This window comes from Podarcis melisellensis (genome assembly GCF_964234715.1).
Source record: "Podarcis melisellensis genome assembly, chromosome: 8".
Lineage (NCBI taxonomy): Eukaryota > Metazoa > Chordata > Lepidosauria > Squamata > Lacertidae > Podarcis > Podarcis melisellensis.
In genome coordinates, this window is record NC_138540.1 from 45,237,796 (window position 1) to 45,258,298 (window position 20,503).

Here is a 20,503-nt window from a genome sequence, read left to right on the forward strand (position 1 = left end):
CAAACATGTAAGGGCTGTGTGCCATGTGGGGATGCAGGAGGAGCAGTGCAAATAAAGGGACAGTTTTTGCTGATGCCAGTGGGAGAGCATCTGCTTTGCATGTAGAAGGCCTCAGTTTCCAGTATCTCCATGTAGGACTGGGAGAAACCCCTTTCTGAAGCCCTGGAGATCTGGTCCACACATGCAATATTGAGCTGGATGGACCAATGGTATATCAGTGTATGGCAGCTTCCTGTGTTCTTGTGCACAGCCCTAAAAGAAAACTAAACATTCCCAAGTCTCATCTAAAAGCAAGCAGGAATTCAGTGCATGTGCATTGATCTCAATGGAAATTTGGCTTGCCTTTACTAGCAGGGATGTGTGTTTATGATGTTATGGTATTATTATTATTACCACTATTTATTTATTTATTTATTTATTTATTTATTTATTTATTTATTTATTCATTCATACATACATACATACATACATACATACATACCCTGTTTTTCCCCTGACAGGGATTCAAGGCAGCTTACAGATAAAATATCGTGCAGTCAGATATTTTGGTGCTAAAAATATTTATACTTTAAACATCAACTTTAGGCAGGCAGTTTGCCACTTTAACTTTTGTACCCACTTGTCAATCCATAACTCCCTGGATGGCTTACTACAACATAGTCATAGCATATAACAAGAAAATATAGCCATAATAATAAAGTGCGGCAATCCTGTATTGACTTACCTGGCAATAAGCTCCACTGAACTCCACTGCGTTTTCTTTTGAGTAGGATTGAACTATCAATGCCAGTAAGAGCCCAGAAAATTGAAAGTGATTTTTCTTTGACCCCCTCCATCACATTTGGCACTGTTACAAAAACGGTCCTGACTTTGGTAGACTTCCACCACACTTTGATAGTAGGGGCATTCAAGAGGTGGCTGATTGTAACAGCGAGGGAGCAGGAGGTCTTTTGGTTAATCCTTTTTCTCCATACATCCCTCTAAATGACTGCACAGTTCTTCTGAGTCTTCTGAGGATTTGACTTTCCTGCAATAGTTACAGAAGAATGTTCCCAGCAGGAAACTAACCCAACTGAGACTGTAAGGTTGTTTCTTTCTTTCCATTGACTGATATACAGTATTTGATTTTCTTTTTGAAATTTGAAAGGTCTGAATGCCTGTTTCAAAGGATTATTCATTCCAACTCCCTCCTTACCTGTAGAAAGGGTGCTCGGAAGGTAAAATTCAATCTGATGTTTTCCATGCTTGGCCACACTGGCTGCTTCAAACATAACATGATGAATGAAATACATTCAAAGACAGCACAAATTAGAGGGCCCTTTGAAAGAGGCGTTTCACTTTCCTTGGTCCACTTTGTGCTTTTTTGGCTGGATGTGAAGATTTGGCTGTCTCCTTGGATGGTGCTTTGGAAGCAACTTTTGGATTTTTAAGATTGTCTTCCTAGTGGTCTTATTAGAACCACCCCCACCCCCACCATGTGTGAGATGCATTAAATGTTGCACATATTTCCCACAGAGGCCTAAAATTGTGCGTATGTACAAGAATGAACAAACAAATCAATGAAAATTCTGACTGGAATAAATAGAGGCTAGAAAATTCAGCTTTTACTGAGAAGAGGAACTGTTTTTAAGTGCACCTGAGAGTTCTGTCTCCTGGAAGAGAAGAGAAATCCATTTACAGAGGAATGTGCTCTTGCGTCCCAGATGAAGAGAGCATTGAGCGAGTATGGGTGAAGGCTGCATGTGACCTGAGGGGCCTCTACTTAAGAGACAGAGTGTTCTGGTCTCTCTCTCCTCCCCCCTTTCTTTCTTTCATTTTTTTTTCTTTCAAGACGGAGGAACATTGAAAAGAGCCTGAAATAGGCTGTCTCCATGCCTGAGGTGGAACGTTGAGGTCAGCCTGACAAATGCACACTCTATGATGAGGCTCAGAAGCCTTTTTTGCTCTGCCTCTTTTTCTTATCTCCTACACCTGACCTTAATGCAACTGTTCATCTCAGGCAGAGGTAGCCAACGTGGTGCCCTTCAGTTGCTGTTGGGTTACAACTGCCGTTATCCCTGACCATTGGCCATGCTGGCTGGGGCTGATGGGAGTTGGGGATCCAGCAACATCTGAAGGGCATCATATTGTCTATCTGCAGTGCTGATGTAGTTGACGTGGTTTTGTGCTGAGCTGTGTGGCTAACTAACTGGAACAGTGGTAGAAACTTTTGCAGAATTAGAAACTCATGTAGCAATGCCAACATCCTGCTTGGTTACCTAGGGTGAGTGCAAATCTGCTCGAAGTAACCAGATATCCTGTAGTAAAGATGTTTCTTTGGGGAAGGGGAGAATGGACCTATATTTGGACCTGTATTGCAAGCTGAATTTGACACTTCTCATTGTCAGTTTCTATGAATTACTAAGCATCTGTATTGTTTTCTGTAAAATGTCTACTTTCCATTATGGTGTATTAATTATAAACTTCTTTGAGTCTCCAGGAGAGTATTTTTCTCCAAAAACATTGGCACCTCAGGTTAAGCACTTAATTCGTTCTGGAGTTCCGTTCCTAACCTGAAACTGTTCCTAACCTGAAGCACCACTTTAGCTAATGGGGCCTCCTGCTGCCGCTGCGCCGCTAGTGCGATTTCTGTTCTCATCCTGAAACAAAGTTCTTAACCCAAGGTACTATTTCTGGGTTAGCGGAGTCTGTAACCTGAAGAATCTGTAGCCCGAGGTACCACTGTAAAGTGAAATAGTTTGAAAATCACACATCAAACACTTGTTTGAGATGGAAGTGAGTTCCTTGAGTAATACTGGGACAAAACTAGTATTGCATTTGTTAAAATAAATGTGATTATTTAGAGAACGTGGAGAATATCAAATCAAGCATACAAATGCACACACTCACAAAGCTTCTAGCTCTGATTTAAATGTGACAGAGTGCACAGTACACATTGTAGTTTATTTGCCTTCTGAAGGTGCTCAGTCCATTTAATAAAATGAGAGGGATAGTCTCCCATCAGAATAGAGTGAAGACTTCTTCTGCAGCATGAATCCCCTGAAGAGTAAAGAGGCTATCTCAGTTGTTGCATCCCTTTTAGACTTATTTGTTCACCGTCTTGACATCACAAATACATAGTTTCAACAGACCGTTAAAATATTTTGGGCTTGGGTCCCTTTTGACACAAGCCTGATTTGCCATGCTTAAAGAGAGAGCAAAATATGTTGGCCTTACGTCACAACTGACTGGCAAGTTGTATAAGTAGAGGACAGCAAAGTTGGGCTATAATGCAAATAATTCCATCTCCCCCCCCCCCCCCCGTCACAGGGCATTGCAAAACCTTGTGAATAACCCAAGTAAACATTCCTGGAAAACTAAAAAAAGAAAGAAACCAAACTAGTTTAACTAATAATGCATGTTTCTTTTGGTCACAATGGGAACCCACTGAACCCACCAGGCAATATGGTGAATCTATTCAGCTGCATATGGAGCCAGCAGAAGAGCCTGTTCTTTCTGCCATACTAAGTCCACACATACAATGCAATTCTTTGGTGACCTAGAGGCCTTTTCTTGCCATTTACACCAGAAGGAAAATTTCTTCCTTTTCTAATACAATATTTTTATCTTATAAAATACACAAAATCTTATCATAAATAAGTAAATATACAATAGATTATCTTGATACATTTGTCATGAATATAAACTGATGGAAGTATCCAAAAGACTCAACATCTGTAAATTATTACAAATATTCTGCTCCTCAGAAAATCATGTATAAAACTGTTGTTACATTAATATTAAAATTTCTAAAGATTTATACATTCTTAGAAAAATGTTGCAACTGTGCCTTCTATTTCTGGGAGCCAACATGGTGTAGTGGTTAAGAGCGGTGGACTCATAATCTGGTGAACCAGGTTTGCTTCCCCGCTCCTCCACATGCAGCTGCTGGGTGACCTTGGGCTAGTCACACTGAGGTCTCTCAGCCTCACTCACCCCACAGAGTGTTTGTTGTGGGGCGAGGAAGGGAAAGGAGATTGTTAGCTACTTTGAGACTCCTTAAGGGGAGTGAAAGGCGAGATATCAAGTCCAAACTCTTCTTCTTCTCTCCTCAGCTTTTGATATCATCAATCATGGCATCCACCTGGGAGATGGGCTTCAGGGGCACTGTTCCGCCATGCTTTCAATCTTATCTCCACGGCTGGTTCCAGAAGGTAGCATTGGATGAGTGCTCCTTAGCCCCTTGGATTTTGAGCTATAGGGTGCCACAGGACATAATAATGTCTCCGGTGCTATTTAACATCTACATTAAACCATTGGGAGCATTCATTAGGAGTTTTAGAGTAGGGGTAGGCAACCTAAGGCCCAGGGGCCGGATGCAGCCCAATTGCCTTCTAAATCTGGTCCGTGGACGGTCCAGGAATCAGTGTGTTTTTACATGCGTAGAATGTGGTGGGCTAGATGAAGGCTGCTCCTTTTCTGTGGAATAGCATCCCTTGTCAAGATATGGCAGGTGCCCATTATCTGCCCTTCCCAGAAACAACTGAAGACTTTTTTGTTCTGACAAGCTATCCCAGCTGGAGAAATCCAACTCTTCTGAAAGCTACTAAAAGCAAAGCCATTTTCAACAAATCTATTAGTCTTTGTATTGATATAGACATAACAAACCCAATCAGTTTATTTTTCAACTCTCTTATAGTTGAAACCTTATTTAATCTCCAGCATAATTTATTGTAGCTGCCATAACTATATGCACTGTAAGTTGAGAACCTACATTTTACTACATTTAACACAAACTTAAGAGCAACTGTTACTGTAAAGACAAGAAGGTTTATTGAACTCTTCCAAAAACCAAGCAGACCTTCCCACCCTGCTTGCTCAAATATGTCTCTTATCATTCTGTCCAAGCTCTGGTTTATGTTTACTTTATTCCCACCACCCTTTGTGTGGTCCAGTCTTTCTGAGAATTGGTAGCTTTGTCTGTCCCTCTCCTCCTTTCCCTCCTGCAGTTCTGGGAGAGTGCCAGTCTGGAGTCCCCAAACATGCTTCCCAATTAGTTATTTGTTTGGACCTAAATTCTTTTCTGGAAGAATTGTGTGGTTCTGCTAAAACCTGAGAATCAGCTCAAGCAACCAATCAAGCATTGATTGGTTAAATGGTAAGCTGTTCAGACAGTTGGTTATGGGGAGGAAGCTTCCCGCTGTCAGCTGTTTGTAGCACCTGCTGATACTGGATTTGCCGGCCCAGCTATATAGATTCATGCCCAGTGGCTTGTAGCTTGCAGAGTTCCCATACTGTGGCATGCTGCACATGAGGAACGTCTCTCCTGGGGGAGCCTTTGTTTTGAGATATTTCAGGAGATTGATTTCCAGAGTGATTGGGAAACTAACTTACAGCTGTATTATCCTAGACCAAAGGGGGTTCAAATCTTGTAGAGACTGCATGATGAGTACAATTCAAGAGATTTGTATAGTTACGTGTCTGTCATCTTGAACTTTCTGAGATATATGGAGTGACATTCCTAGTGACATCCAGATCTGATAATGGCTTAACTGCTTGCCAGTACCCACTTAAAACAAGGCAGCACAAAATTTCCTTTATATTGTTCATTTATCAAGGCACATCAGTGGATACATCTGGAGCCCTTCATGGTCTATTTTTGCATGATGTGTCAAGTCACCAGACTCTTCCTGTAGACCTGGATTTGCCAACATCTTTGAGCCTGTGGGCACATTAGCAAACCAGAAAAATGCTTCAGGGCACCACACACATGCCACAACTCTTCCTCCCCTACTGTAGGGCCTCTAAAATTGTCCCAATGTCACAATTAGGTTTCAAAAAAGAGTCTTATTAGCCAGATGTAATTTCAGTGGGAGGATGGGACCTTACCATGCACCAGGGAAACCCTCTGTGCCATCGAGCAGTAGTTGTTAGCAGTGATATGTTGCTCTCCTGGCTTCCCAACACTGCAGGTCACTGCCAGTTACTGAGAGGGAGAGGGGCAAGGCATTGGGAGCTTTGATGCAGTATAGGCACAGTGGTGGAACCAACCTGATGCTACTCCAGGGGAGCAATACTATTAATAGCAGAGCAAGTGACTATGTGTAGGCAGTCAGCTGAATAAACCCATTAGGGCTAGGGCCAACCTAGCCAAGGCCAGTGTTTCTGTTCCCCTTCTTCCCTTGTGGTTCTGTACTCCCCACCCCATCCCATTCCTTGCTATATTGCTGTTTTCACTATTTATGATATTGGTGTTGCTTAAAAACCGCTTCAGAAACCAAACATTTAGTTTGGCTGAGCCCGTCCAGTCTCTGGCAAATTTATATATAGTTATCCTTGCCCTGATTTGAGAAATGGGCCACTCTGGTACTCTTGCAGCAGAGAGTCTATTATAGCAGTTTAGGCTGGGAGGTGTACATTTGTGTCTCCACAAATTTTGATTGCATGACTTAGAATCCTGAGAATCTCCTCTCCCTTTTTCTTTAAATGCCTGTTTCCAGCCCTCAAGGTAGCAAAGAGAAGCTTGAAAGTGTGTTGGCAATGCCTGTATACTATCAAAAGAAATTGTGGGGAGCAAATGGAAGAGGATTTGCTGTCAGCAGGGTTTCTGTGGCCTATATAACTTCTTGCCTTTCCCCATGACTAGCTGAATAACTTCTATAAATCTTCTAAATTTGCATAGTCTATGCATATTGCAGTATCCAGTATTTCTTGGTGTTGAATTTGATCTACCTTAGACAAGAATTATACCTGCTTTTGGGTTGGTATAACCATGGGTCCTTCTAGCTCAGTTTTGTCAATGCTGGCTGGCAGAGGCTCTCCAGGGTTTCACAGTTTCCCAGCCTTATATGGAGACATCGGGTATTGAATCCTATGGCACTCAAAGCCAGTGCTCTGCCACTGATCTACAGCCCTTCAAGAGTACAGGACTGCCATCTGTTTCTGTACTTCTGTGTTGTTAAGAAACACAAGTAACCCAGACAGTACAAAATAAGGGTGGTGCCTGTTGAGGATGGTACCCACCGAAGATGCAGCAATTGTTTACGGCGGCTTTACTTTTTCATTTGAGCAGTGTTTTACAGGGTTTCTGACTGCTTGGCTTGCTCAGGCTATTGCTGACTACCACCAACTGCCTGGCAATCTGTTTCTCAGGATTCATTAACTTCTTTTCTCTGGTGTGTAGGAAAAAAGTATTTCTTGCTTGGGTGGGTTGATGCATTTAAGCTTGCCTAGTGCTTGGTCTTAAATGTGGCTGCCTTTAGTTGTGCATAGTGTATGCCTGTGTCTTAAGACTCTGTTTCTTAGGATGATGTGTGTCTGTTGTATGTTATCCAATGACCTCTTTTTAACAAGGTGTTTGTGCAATGGAGACCACGTTGGCTATTTTCATTTGAGAAAACTAGGTTATAGGAGATGATGGCACCAGATGGCCGCATATCCTTATAGTGCTGTGGATTATTAAAGGGTTTGTCATGCTCTTATCCTTTTTTTCCTCCCTCCCGATACTGTCAAGTGCCCATTGCTTAAGATCTGTCATGAATTGTGTCATCTAAGAGCAGGGGTGGGCCTAATTTCAAAAGCTCTCTGGAAGTGATCAGATCTCTGGCAAGAGTGATCCTATAGGAGAGAAGAAGAAGGGGTGGCAGAAATTAAAAAGCCCAACTCTACCATGTGTGCCTGGACGGATTATCCCCAAGCGAATGCAACTTTAAACAGAAGACAGGTTCCCCATTCCTGTTTTAGAGGCTGTATAGTTCAGGGCCTCAACACACCCTGGTCTGATTTAGAACTCCTAGGTACCCATACTTTCCTGTTAGATGTTGGTAGGCCCCTCATCAATGGCACAAGAATCTATTGGAAGGAGTACTGGCAATTCTTCTCAATGTCTTATTCATCTTGCTATGCATACAGCTGATCCCACAGTTTTGGTGAGGAAGGCTTATAATTGTGGAAGGGAAAAACTTCTACACTGCTGTCCCTGTTGAAAGCCTGGAGCACACATCATCATAAGATGATAGAGTTGTGCTTCTTCTAGGCTGGGAGATGCCTGTTGTTGCACAGGCAGTCCTGATTCATCTAGCCGATCAGCTCCTGATCCCAGTTTTATTCTTCTTGTTCAGGAATTAGAAGCATGTCCTTGGAAGCCTGCCCTAAGGTCACTGTTGTTGGGGGCTGGCACTGTGAGGCCAGAAGTACTGTGATATAATTCTTTCCAGCCCAGATTACATCTGAAAGAATTTTTAAGCTGAACATTAAAACAAGCAATACTTCTGAGTATGGGGACGGGTCAGAGAGGGGCAGTGGTAGTTTCTACTTTTTTCTCTTAAGAGGCCCAGATAAAGGATAAAGTATTCAAGCTTCTCCTGCTATTAGTGCTGGCTACAGGGAAAATATTGTCCTAGTTCACACAGGAGCTTGTAAACAAGGCTCTGGGTGACTGTAGCAGCAACTAAGGATTCCAACAGCTACTACAGCCAGTTGCAGAGAGCCCCCATCAGTCCTCTCTCATTGTGGCTGCTCACCCTTCCTATGGCAGTAATGCTTGCTTTCTTGCTTCTGCTGGTCCAAGAGTGTGAAGGAAGTAATTGCTTGCTGCAATTTATTGGGAATCCAGTAGCTCTATTTTTATTTTTGCTTCTTTGAATTCTTTGCTTGGAAACCTTTAAGGTGCATCACAGACAGAAGTCACCTGGATCCCCAACTCTTTAATGGATCTCATCTCAGATCAAAATAAACATACCTAGTCCAGATGTCTGCCCTTGCCATGAGAAGAGTTTATGAGGAAGTGTGGGCCATTTCTTTTGACTTGGGGTTTTGGACTAACACCCCTAAACTGCACTAAAATGCAAATGTCAGCACAGTTTGCAGTGCCCATTTTGTCACCTACTTTGAAAAGGCTGACAGTAGTATGCCTAGCTCTGATTTGTGACTGAGATGAACAGTCTAGATAATTTTTTGTGTGAGTAAAGTTCAGATTTTAATTTATATTAAGTTGCTGGTCAGCCCATCACGTGCACAGTAGCTATGTATTGAAATGGCCTCTATGATTTATTTATTTTTAAGCATGGAGAGTAACTGCTTGCTTGGCGCTGAAAGCTCCTTATGGACCAAGAACCTTTGGTCATGTTTTTAAGCTAGATGAGTGGTTCAGATTTTATTTAATCTATCTTAATGTAAGATTAAAAACAAGATTAGAAAGTTCTGGTGGCAAGACCAGCTCCTTGGAAGCTTATTGCAGGATTAGAAGTGTATTTCTTCTTGCTATCCAGAAAGCTCCCTTGTGCTACAACAGACATTAACTCATTTGTCTCACTGTGGAAGATTATAATCCACTTTCCAGTAAAGTAACCCTAGCATTTAGTTCACAGCAGGGCTTAGTGATGAATCGAACTGCCTCCTCAAGAAATCCGAGAGAGTGTGGTGTTACAAAAGTTGCCTTCCTCACAAGCTTTCACTCTATACAAGGCTGTGGTTCTGTCTGCACTACAGACTTGGTGTTGCACAATAAAGCCTTTAATACTGAGCCAAAGGAAATAGACATGTTTCACAACAGCATACAATTAAACTATGGGATTCACTCCAAAGAAGGCAGTGACGGCCACCAACTTGGATGGCTTTAAAAGAGGATTAGACAAATACACAGAGGATAAGGCTATCAATGGCTACTAACCACAATGGCTTCGTTGGGGGACAGTATGCTTCTGAATTCCAGTTGCTGGAAACTGCAGGAGGGGAGAATGTTCTTGTGCTGAGGTCATTCATGCAGGCTTCCCATTGGCATCTGATTGGCCACTGTAACAGAGGCGGTTTTAGGGTAACGAGACTGGTGCGGCACACTGGGTACCATGCTGCAGGGGGCACCACAACAATGCTGTAGAGCAGAGCATGAGAGGCAGGGTGCCATTGAAATTGGAGAGCCCAAAGTTCACCACTGACCGTAAGAACAGAGTGCTACATTAGATGGCCTGTTGGTCTGATCCAGGAGGCTCTTATATTCTTACTTCAATAGTTATCAGCAACTAGAGGACTTGTAGTTCAGTCTCGCTCAGGGGAGCTTGCTGTTGGGCTTAAAAACAGTATGGCCCCAAATAACAATGTATTACAGGAGAAAGGAAATACAGAAGGAAGACACAGACTGGCTTTGTTCAATGAAATGCAGATACGCAGAATCCATGTGCTCATCTAAACATGTACTTGAGGGCAGCTTTGAGCTGTCATAGGAACATAGGATACAGTAATACCTCCACGAACGTCCGCCTCGTCTAGCGTCCATTCCGGCGAACGTCCACGGCAAACCCGGAAGTACCGGAACGAGTTACTTCTGGTCTTGCCGCATGCACAGAAGCGTTAAATCGCTCTTTGCACATGCGCAGAAGCGCAAACCGCTCCACTTGTGTGCGCAGACGTGGCACTTTGCCCTGCGTCCTTTTCAGCTAGCGGCTCCGGAACAGATCCCAGTCACAAAACAAGGTACAACTGTACATCTAGCTCAGCATTAGCTAGACCAAGACTTATGCTAGACTTATGTAGATTTTTCAGTTTCGTTGTTCTGTATGGGACAATGACAATAAAGATGTATCGTATCGTATCGTATCGTATTGTCAACCTGGTCCCTACCATCCACTGGGTGTTTCAGGATTCTAGGTGAGCGGTAGGAGGTTCTATGGCACAAGCTGAATCCTCCTTCCATTGAGCACTGGTGGGTGGTAGGAAAATTTCACCATCAAGAAAGATGTATTAGTGGGCAGTAGGTAAAAAAAGGTTGACTACCCCTGAGCTAGACTGACTAGTAACAAGTAGCTCTTTGTAGTTTCAGGCAAGAGTCTTTCCCCAGCTCTCCCTGGAGATGTTAGGGGATGAATCTCAGAATTTCAAGCTTATGCTTTCCATTTGAGCTATAGTGCTTGCCTTATTACTGGTTTACCTATAAGAAGGACTCACGTGCTTACCTCTGCTTAAAAACCTCCAATGAAGGGAAGCCCACCACATTCCGAGCTAGTCTGCCTCTCTGCCAAACAGCTTTTACCATCAGAAAGTTCTTCCTAATGTTTAGTTGGAATCTCCTTGCTTGTAATTTGAATCCATTGAGGGCCTAACCTTTGGAGCAACAGAAAACAAGCTTGCACTATCTTCTTTGTGACAGCCCTTAAGATATTTGAAAATTGCTATCTTATCTCCTCCCAGTCTCCTCTATTCCAGACTAAACATACCCAACAACACCCTCAAACATTCCTCATAAGGTTTGCAGAACTGCAAGAGTCTTGATCCAAGTTGGGACTTTGGTTGGGGGAGGATTACCTTAACATTTTCTCCATCACTGTTTCGTGTTGAAAATCCCTCACACACCCCTCAGAATCTGCAATTTGCTGTTTTGATTTTTTTTTTTTTTTTAAGTGGCAGAGAATCCCAATCATCGGGCTTCCAAGATGTGGTGAATATCATGTATACTTTGACCCTCTTTGGGCAAGTTACTTTAAGGCTCAATTTCTATTAATCTGAAAGGGAGAAGTGAAAGATTATACTGTAAAAATGATTTCTCCCCTACCCCCCGCTTCCATTGATGTCGTTCTTCCATCAAAGTTCAACCCTGCTGCTGTGGTACTGTGAAATGGATCAACTTTGTCAGGAACTTGACAAAGAAGCTGGTAAACTCATCTTGGCTATAACCTCAGCAGGATATACTCTTTTTTCCTTTTTTCTTCAGGAGGGTAGCTTAATTAAATCAAGCCAAAGATACATACAGTACAGCAGGTGAAACCTGCAGCAGCATAAACAGATCAATAAACCGATTTGTGTTTGCTGACCAGAAGAGATTTCTAATTACTAGTGCTCTGTACTCCCCATTTCTGATGGCGTGGGAGTAATTGAAAGCATAAGAAATCCAATTCCCTCTTGTTTGGGAGTTTGTTTCTGTTTAGCTCCACTTAACTGGATTGGTAATGCTGACTCGTCTGTCGAGGCTGAAGGTGGTAATTTATTTCCAGTTGTCTACTTGGGATCCTAGTTCCTTATTCAAGAGTTGCTTAAATTTTTTAGTAGGAGTTTATTTTTAGAGGTTTCAATAGCACATCAAAGTATATATGTGTGTGTATTTATTGCTATCTGCCTAAAAGCACACATGTGCCCCAGACTTCCTGCTTCTATACTGTCTGAATCCTGTATCAAAAAGAGAACAAAAGCTTTGCTGATAAATAACTGTAAGCAGCACCGAAGGGGAAATTATTCTCCAATTTGTGAACCTATGGAAATACTGTATGTTCTGTATTGTTGTATAATATCTAGGATTTATTGTATGGAGAATCAAATAATATTATTATTACTGTTGTTTTTGTTGTTATTTAATCTATACGCTGCTTGCATGCCAAAATGGCTTCTAAGTGGTTTGCAACTATAAAATCAGAATCAAAATACACAATAACATTAAAAGATCCATAATTAAAATATACAACAAAACAAACAATTAAAAAAGCATAATGAAAACAGTGAAAACCCATTTCAGGAGATATGGGAGATAATCCAGCAAGTTTCTTAATACATGTGAAAGTGTTCACACACACCAAAACTGATTTTTAAAACTATTGATTTAGCATGTTTAGAACTATTCTGAAGTTCTGTCAGAGTGCAAATACTGAAAACCCAAGTATTAGTAAATGCCTTTTGACTTTTCACACAAAACTTAATTAAGAGATGTAGCAGTATGGTTGCTCATTATCATACGTTTGCTGCCACTGTAGTTCTGCTGCCCTGAAATCCATTAGTCTCCAGTCATGTACCTGCCAATGTACATCAGCATCTGTGGCTTCTTACACTGCTCTGGGTGAAGGAATAACAAGGGCGAGGCAAGTGATGTGGTTCCTTCCACTTGCCAGAGCAAGTGTGGTAGGAATGCACACTTATTTAAAACAAGACTGCTTGCACATTGCCACTCTTACTCCATTGTGGGATGGTCTGTTTGTTACCAACCTTAGAATTAATGCTTTCTTCTCTCCCCACCCCGTTTCTTTATAATTTTCAGCCATGGCCCAGCGTGTCCAATCTCGCTAAGGATTTCATTGACCGTCTGCTCACAGTGGATCCTAGTGACCGGATGACTGCTCTTCAAGCCTTAAAGCACCCCTGGGTGGTCAGCATGGCTGCCTCTTCTTCCATGAAGAACCTGCACCGCTCCATATCTCAGAACCTCCTCAAGAGGGCATCATCTCGTTGCCAAAGCACCAAGTCTGCCCAGTCCACCCGCTCCAGCCGCTCCACTAAATCCAATAAGTCCCGGCGGGTACGGGAGCGGGAACTGCGAGAGCTGAACTTGCGCTACCAGCAGCAGTACAATGGCTGACAACTCAGCAGGAGGCTGCCTGGCTTGTTCTTTCTTTGTCATTGGGACATGTTCTGCACTGTGTTCACTAAGTGAGGGGGCCCCAAGCTCCAGCCCTCTTCTCTCAAAGCCCAACTTCCTATGTCCACCTTCCTGCCTTGGGAGATGGAGCTTTAGGGATGCTGCTGCCCCTGGGAGCACATCTCACCTGTGTAGGGTCAGGGGATTAGAAAATCCTGCTTCTTGGCCCAGCCCTGGAAAAAAAGTCTACAGTTAGTTGCCTGAAATACTGGAGCCACGCAGAAGAGTCCTTCCCTAGCCAAGAATCTTTGCTACTCCTATTTATTGATTCCCAAGTTTTATCTAGCAAGCCTCTGTTGCTACAGGGTCTGGATGCTACAGGGATGATTTAGGCCAGGGTAGCTAACATGGTACCACCCAAACATTGTTGTACTACAGCTCGTCATCTCTGTTGACTGGCCATGCTGACTGGGGCTTATGGGAGTTGGAGTCCAGCAATAACTGAAAGGCACCACATTGGCTATTGCTGACTTAGGCTGTTGGTTAAAATCAGGATCATGGAACCCCATGGATCCACAGGTGCAGAAGGAGATTACTGAGTTCCTCTTCTGGCTGCAGCCTTTTGCCCCAGAAGTTTTTGTGACATCAGTTGGGGGTTTTCTGCACCCAAGAGAGAGGGTAGGGGAGCCTGTAAGTCCCAGTTCATGTGTGGAACACTGTGCACAGCTCTCTGAATCTTGGGCTATGCAGTTTCACAGTTTCAGTTTTCACTTGGTTTTGCACTTAAATGGCTGCTTTCCATCCATACAGCTGTGAAATGGGGACCACATTCTCCTTTGATACTTGTTGGAGGAAATCAGAATTAGTGCTGTTCCTCTCACTGTCCTGTGTGTTGAAGGCTGGAGAAATGGTTGTGCCTTAACTACACTAATTTTGTTGGCTGGGAATGGCTTTTTCTCCCACTATTTTAGAGCCTTATCTTGCTCTCTGTTGTATCTTTCCACTTAATGCTGGAATGAATTATAGGAAACCCGGTCATCATTCTGACTCAATCAGTGCTCAGATGTGTGACTCAGTACTGCAACATTGCAAGTGACTGAGGAGACATCAGACAGCTTTCTTCCCTCTTCTCCTCTTCTGACCTCCTGTACACACACCGGGGGGGGGGGGTCTCTCATCACAGGGGTGACATCAAAAGTCTGTTTCTCTCACTAAAGGCTTGAGTGGGTTCAAACAACTGCTGTGCTTGCCTCTACAGCTGGCACACTGGGGTGCAGGCAATGCAGCTTAGAATCATAAAATCACATAGCTTAAAGGGACCCAAAGATAATCTACGCTGCATGCCCCCCCCCCGGATTAACCCACTTTCCCTTGGTTTTAGTGTGCTGCAAATAAAGAGCCAGAGAGCAAATCAGGTGCTCACACCAGAGCTGCCTCTTGAATTAAGTAATATGAAAAAAATTTAGACAGCAAGCTTGGTGCTTATTACAGCAGCAAATTGCCAGAGTCAGTAGCCAGTCTGAGCAGAGAGACAACGTGTTTCTGTAGGGATTTTCTGTCTCCAGTTAGACTTTTATCTGAAAGTGCAGCAAAATGATGTAATGAGGTACCAGAGTCCTGAAATAATAGGATGGCCTGGGGGTGGGATAAATTTATTTGGGATATAGGAGCAAGTCTTGTTGTTCTGCCCTTTCAGTCACCCCAGTAGATAAGGTCAAGAAAAAAAGGCAGCTATTGGAGTTTCCAACCTTAAATCAATATTTCTCTGTCCTGTTCATGATTGGCATTGTGCCCTCACATCAGCTGCTCTGTTTCACAGAAACCAGCTACTTCCAGCCTCTGGTGGCACATCCTGTTTCCAAGAGCAACTCTCTTGTGCTGGTTAATGTGTCAGGATACATTGTCAGACATCAGCTTAAGGACATTGCGTCAGTCATGGTAGGCAGGTGGCCATATCATTTTGGGCAGTTAAATTTTATTGACGTCAACAAAGGCACTTCCTGTCCCAATGAACAGTGACTCAGTGGAGGTGTTAAGAGTAAAGGTGTATGAAGTGTCTGGGAGTGATACCATTGCAGTGGGGTAGCCCAGGTGTGCATTTTCCTATGACAGAGAGGGAGGGAGTGATGGTGCAGCAGTAGCTGTGATGTTGAATCGCTCATTAGTAAGGATGTGAGTCTGCCTTGTCCTCACCTTGTTGAGACATCAGCATTACATAGGAAAAGTAATGTAACACACAGCTTGTGTGCTTAAGAAGCTTTAATCCACTACAGTGGGATTGATTCATGTCCATGTGTTCCTGCAGTAGTTCTAGAGGTACATTATGCAGAACCAGTTTCTCAGCCTAGGGTGACATCTAGTGGTCCAACATACTCTCTGTCAGTAACCAGGCTCCTATTGATGCTTGGCTTTATCTCATACAGTGGTTTCACTTAGGTTACTTTGCAGTTGGAGATGCACCTGCTATTTATGTGTCACCAGTGAGTACTGCCCACTACTGGTGGCACACTGGTCTTTCCATTGACTTTTGTGGTGTGTATGTGACTGCTTCAGGAAACACCCCAGCATGGGTGGTAGTGGTAAAGGTCTCTGCCTCGTCTCTCTATTTCCAGTTGTCTATTCTGGATAGGACACCAATTTTATAGAGGCTTATTCCTTTAGACTCACTCACACTTTCCCCCACAGTTATTTCTGTTACACGGTGGGGAAATTGCCAAATGTGAGGTGCCTATGTTCAACAGCCCTGGTGGTGAGAAATCTCTGTGTTAAGGAATTATTAAGTTTGTAGGTCAAAAGAAAATGACCACATGACCTCTCACTGTTGTTCCGTCCTGGATTCCAGAACTCTTAGTCCAAGCTTTTGTTTCTCCTGCTCAGAGTTCATGCCAGTGAACCGGATTCATTGTGTGCATTTGCTTAAAAACAAAAAGCAACAAGATGGCAACACTTGGGTACTGAATTGTCTTTAGATGTTGACGTTGGTCTCTATCTTATACCACCCCTTCCCTCCCTGTTGGAACAGTAAATATTGTAAATATATTGGAACTTAGCAATACTGTGTAAAAAACAAACCAACCCATACAGCATCTCGGATCTAGTGGTGCAAAATCCACCTATCCACTGTGAAATGGGAGAAGGTCAATGATTGCCACTTCAGAGAATGCCAGCTTCAGATTGTGTGACGTTTTTGTTGATAAGAGAGGACTCACCCCAGAGACATAACTGGGAATGGGGATAGGGGTATCATGGACAAGAGGCAGCTTCTAACTGGGTTGTGCCATTTGAAATGTCTCACATTTTTGAGCCTGGAGATTCTACATGATTACTTCCTCCTACTGGTTTCCAAGTACTCTGTGTACATGAGTTCCCCTTCTGTATCAGCAGATTCTTCATGATGACTTCCTCCTACTGGTTTCCAAAATTGCCCTTGCCCCTTTGGATAGTACCTTGAAGTGTAATTGTGCCTTAACACCAGCCAGCAGGGATAAGGAGGTGTATTCTGCTGGGACAAAGGGCCTTGGGGTAGTTTAATCAGAAAGGGGACAGGCTAGCATCTGCTATGTCTCTGCTCTTAGTGTTGGGAAAGTTAGTTTCTGTTGCTATAAAGGCAGTGCCCCAGTCATTAATGCCTAGTTCTTTGAAGTCCCCCACTCCATATGGGACCAAGCCCACACTCGCAGTGGATAGAGGCTTCCTTGCCCTCATAGCCTTACTAAGCAAACTCTGATGGCCAGCTGAAACAATCTGGAAGAGCTGGGTCTTCCAAGGGAACCTTTTGGCTTGGTCCTTCTAAGCTGTGGTGCTTCTGTTTTGAGGTGCATTGGGATGCTTCCAAATGGAGTTTTTTCCTTTTCTTTTTCTGGACTCATGTATGCTCCTACATGAGTGGGCTTTAAGAGGTCCTTCGGCTTACAAAACCATTTCCACATGCATGTCAGATGGTGTTCCCTCCCTCTTCAACTTTTCCTGTGTCCTCCACTCCTTGTACAGCATTGAAGACTATCCCCAAGAATTTTGGGGAGTAGCATGTTGAGCCAGCACAGAGGTCTTCAGTCATAAAGGAGAGCCTCCCAAAGTTCGCACAATATTGCATGGTCATTTTGGGTCCTAGCCAGTGCTTTTTTCCCTAAAAAATGTTTTGGGGTACTCTCATTCTGTCTGAGACTCAGGAAACACCATGACAGGAAATGAGGCCGCCGTCGAGGGTAGCAACCGAACTGACGATTCACTGTGCTAGAGAAGAAACTATTTTTTTTTAGTTTCTTCTCCCATTAGATTCACAAAATCTTTAAGGGGTATGCATACCCCTACATCCCCCCAGAAAAAAACAACCACTGGTCCTGGCCATGGAGCATGCCTGAAACTAGTAAGCCAGAAGGAAGATATGTCAACCCTGTGCTGATACCAGGTTGGGGAGACAGCAACATGTGTAATGCAGCCACTTTGAGGCTTTTCCCCCTACAATTGAGTGATTTATAAATTTTATGAAATAATAATGGAGTTGCTACAGGTAGCACAATCTGCAGGAATAAATGTCTCTCCCCCCCCCCCCCCATTCCACGTCCTCCTTTCTTCCTTCTCTGATGCTGTGGAGCAGTTTTAAACCCCCATCTGGAAGCTCCCTTGGTCTTTATTTCTGATGTGCTGATTACTTTATTCATCTGTTGAAGAGTTATATGGTCCCTTTCTTAGAGTGCAGATGCCACTGCTACTGAAATATACTGTGACTGAAGCACAGACTTCTGCATGAGCTGTCCTTGTCCTCATCCAATTGCTACCTTATAAGGAAAGAAGTCTGGTGGGGAAGTCCCTGATGTGATGGCATGTTAGGGAGATAGTGAAGGCAACATGGCACTTTTTAGCTGCCATAATGTGTATTTTGGCCCTTGGCTAACCAGACAGACAGCTGAACCTGCCATTACATGAGTCTCTGGTTTGGTGGCCAAGCAGTGGCCTGGGATGCCCTGGCTGAGGCTGCATTCTTCTCTGACACACACTAACACCAAAAGTATGGGATTGTCTTCATTGCAGTTGAGTGAAACGTGTTTGTCAACCATGTTGTTTAATCCAAATATGAGACAGCTGAGATGGTCCTCTGAAAAATCTGTCAGTAGCAAATGCCCGGGGGGAGCACTAGAAAAAGGAAGGAAGGAAGGAGGGGGGCTCGGTTGCATCATTCTGCCTATGCAGCTTTTCCATACCTTTTGAAAAGTTGCCTGTTCTGCATGCCTTATACAATTTTCATGCTGCATTTGCCAACCAGTGCCTTATCTGAAGCAATCAGTCTCTGCCCTCAGAAATCCAGGGTTCACTTGCAGCCCTGAGTCAAGCTCCAAAGAACTGCACAGTTAGTAATGCACATCAACTAGTCTTCCATGTTTCTGTTTGTCGTACTCCTGTTTCCCCCTTTCCCCCATGCTCTGCTACAGACAGTTTTTGAACTTGGGAGTCTGCTATGACACAAGGGCCTCCGGTTCAAAGGGAGGAGCAATAAAATAAAAAAATCTCCCACTGGGCACTTTCTAGCCTGACACTGTTCTGTGGATCTCAGCTGCAGCATTTGTCCCCCACTAGCAGAGACATTGCAAAGAATGTGAAGTGCATTAATTGACTGAGGGTGGCTATCCGAAACAACCAGGTGCCCTGCTTTCTGGTTGGGCAGCCCCTGTGTTGAAAAATCCATTTGTCTCTGCTTTTCCATCACTCGGTCTTCTCTTCTGCTTCATCTTTGCTTGTCTGCCTCTGTAGTGTGTAATGAAAGGTTGTTTATAAAGTTGTGGATTTCAAGCTTTCCATTTGCAGTGTACATTCTAGCCCAACTCGTCTGCAAAGGAACCCTTCCCTGCTTGCCCATCAGAGAACCCCAGCACACTGCAGAGGATTCTGGGGCTTGTAGGCTGCTGGTTAGGCCTTGTTAGGTGTTGCCATTTAACCTGTACTAAAGTAGAATGCCTTAGAACACAACACACCTACTACTGGCTATGCATTGCTGGGAAAGATTGGTAGTGATGGGCAAGCTGCCTATTGGGAAAGCTCGTTTGCCGCTACTGATTTTTCTCACTAATAAGTATTCAAAGAACCTCTGGGTTCTTGGAGTACACTTTGAAAACCACTGTTTTAAATAAACAAGGCTGCAGTTCTATAGCCACTTACCTGGGAGTCAGCACCATTGAACTCAGTGGGACTTATTTCTGAGTAGACATGCACAGGACTGCACTGTGTAAGACACACTGTCTCTGGCTAGTAGCAGGCTACTTTCCAAGCTGCCTGCAGTCTGGTGGCCTTTGGACTGGGGGGTGCCACCTCTTGGCCTCCACCTGCCCTTATCTTCTCCCCTGTCCCGTGAATGGTTCACTTTTGACCCTGCAGTGCTTCTTGGAAGTCCTCCACTGCAGTCTTAAGGAACTCGCTTTCACTTTTCAGACATTCCCCCCCACCCCCTGCTCATCACACTCAAGTTGCCAAAAAAGATTGTTCCTAATCTCTCTCTCCCTGTTCTCAATGGGACAGTGAGATTTTACTTTTCGTCTCAAGTATTCATGTCTGTGATTTTTGCCTTAGGTGCCTCTTTTATTTTTTACACTATGGAATCTCTACTTTTTCAGAGTGTGATTTGATACATGTCAATTAACCTGTAATGTTGAAATTAGTGTATAGAATTATTTATTTTGTGTATTCAGTCTGTTTTTAAATTTGTAAAAGTATTCTGTTTATTCAGTAAAGTGTTGATCCTCACTTAGTGATCAGTGTATTTCATTTGGTGGGTGTGGTGTGGTGACTGCTTTATTGAATACATTGTCAATGTCTTCATATTGGTTCCTATGCTCAGGCATGCTTTATGAAGGGACCCCTCTCAGGATAGCAAAAGTTCCTAATCTTTCTTCTGCTTTTCTTCCATCTGCATCTGTTTGATATTTCTATATCTTGCTCTTGGGATATCAATTACTTGCTGAGCACAGGATGGAGTACTGTATGCCCCCCCCCCGATGGAGACTGAAGCAAAGTGGTTTGTATGATGTGTATTTCAAAGATATTTTTAATGACAATGAAAGACTGGAGAGTTATTATTACTATTATTATTTATTAAGTGGGTCAGCTTCCCAGCGGCATCTACCTAACGCATTGCTGAAAATGGAACCGTGATTCAATCCAGCAGAAATCACATGAGCTTACCACTCCCCAGTAAAGTTC

General features: G+C 43.4%; 1 protein-coding gene across 2 annotated transcripts in view; it reads left to right on the plus strand.

The window, feature by feature from the left end:
- PSKH1 (protein serine kinase H1) overlaps positions 1–20,047 on the plus strand; it is a 32,842-nt gene extending 12,795 nt beyond the window's left edge. For both annotated transcript variants that reach the window (XM_081920383.1, XM_081920384.1), the window contains exon 3: positions 12,995–20,047. In XM_081920383.1, coding sequence (XP_081776509.1) covers positions 12,995–13,312 — 318 coding nt within the window. In that variant the 3' untranslated portion in view covers positions 13,313–20,047. The remainder of the gene's footprint in view (positions 1–12,994) is intronic.
- The last annotated feature ends 456 nt before the right edge of the window (positions 20,048–20,503 follow it).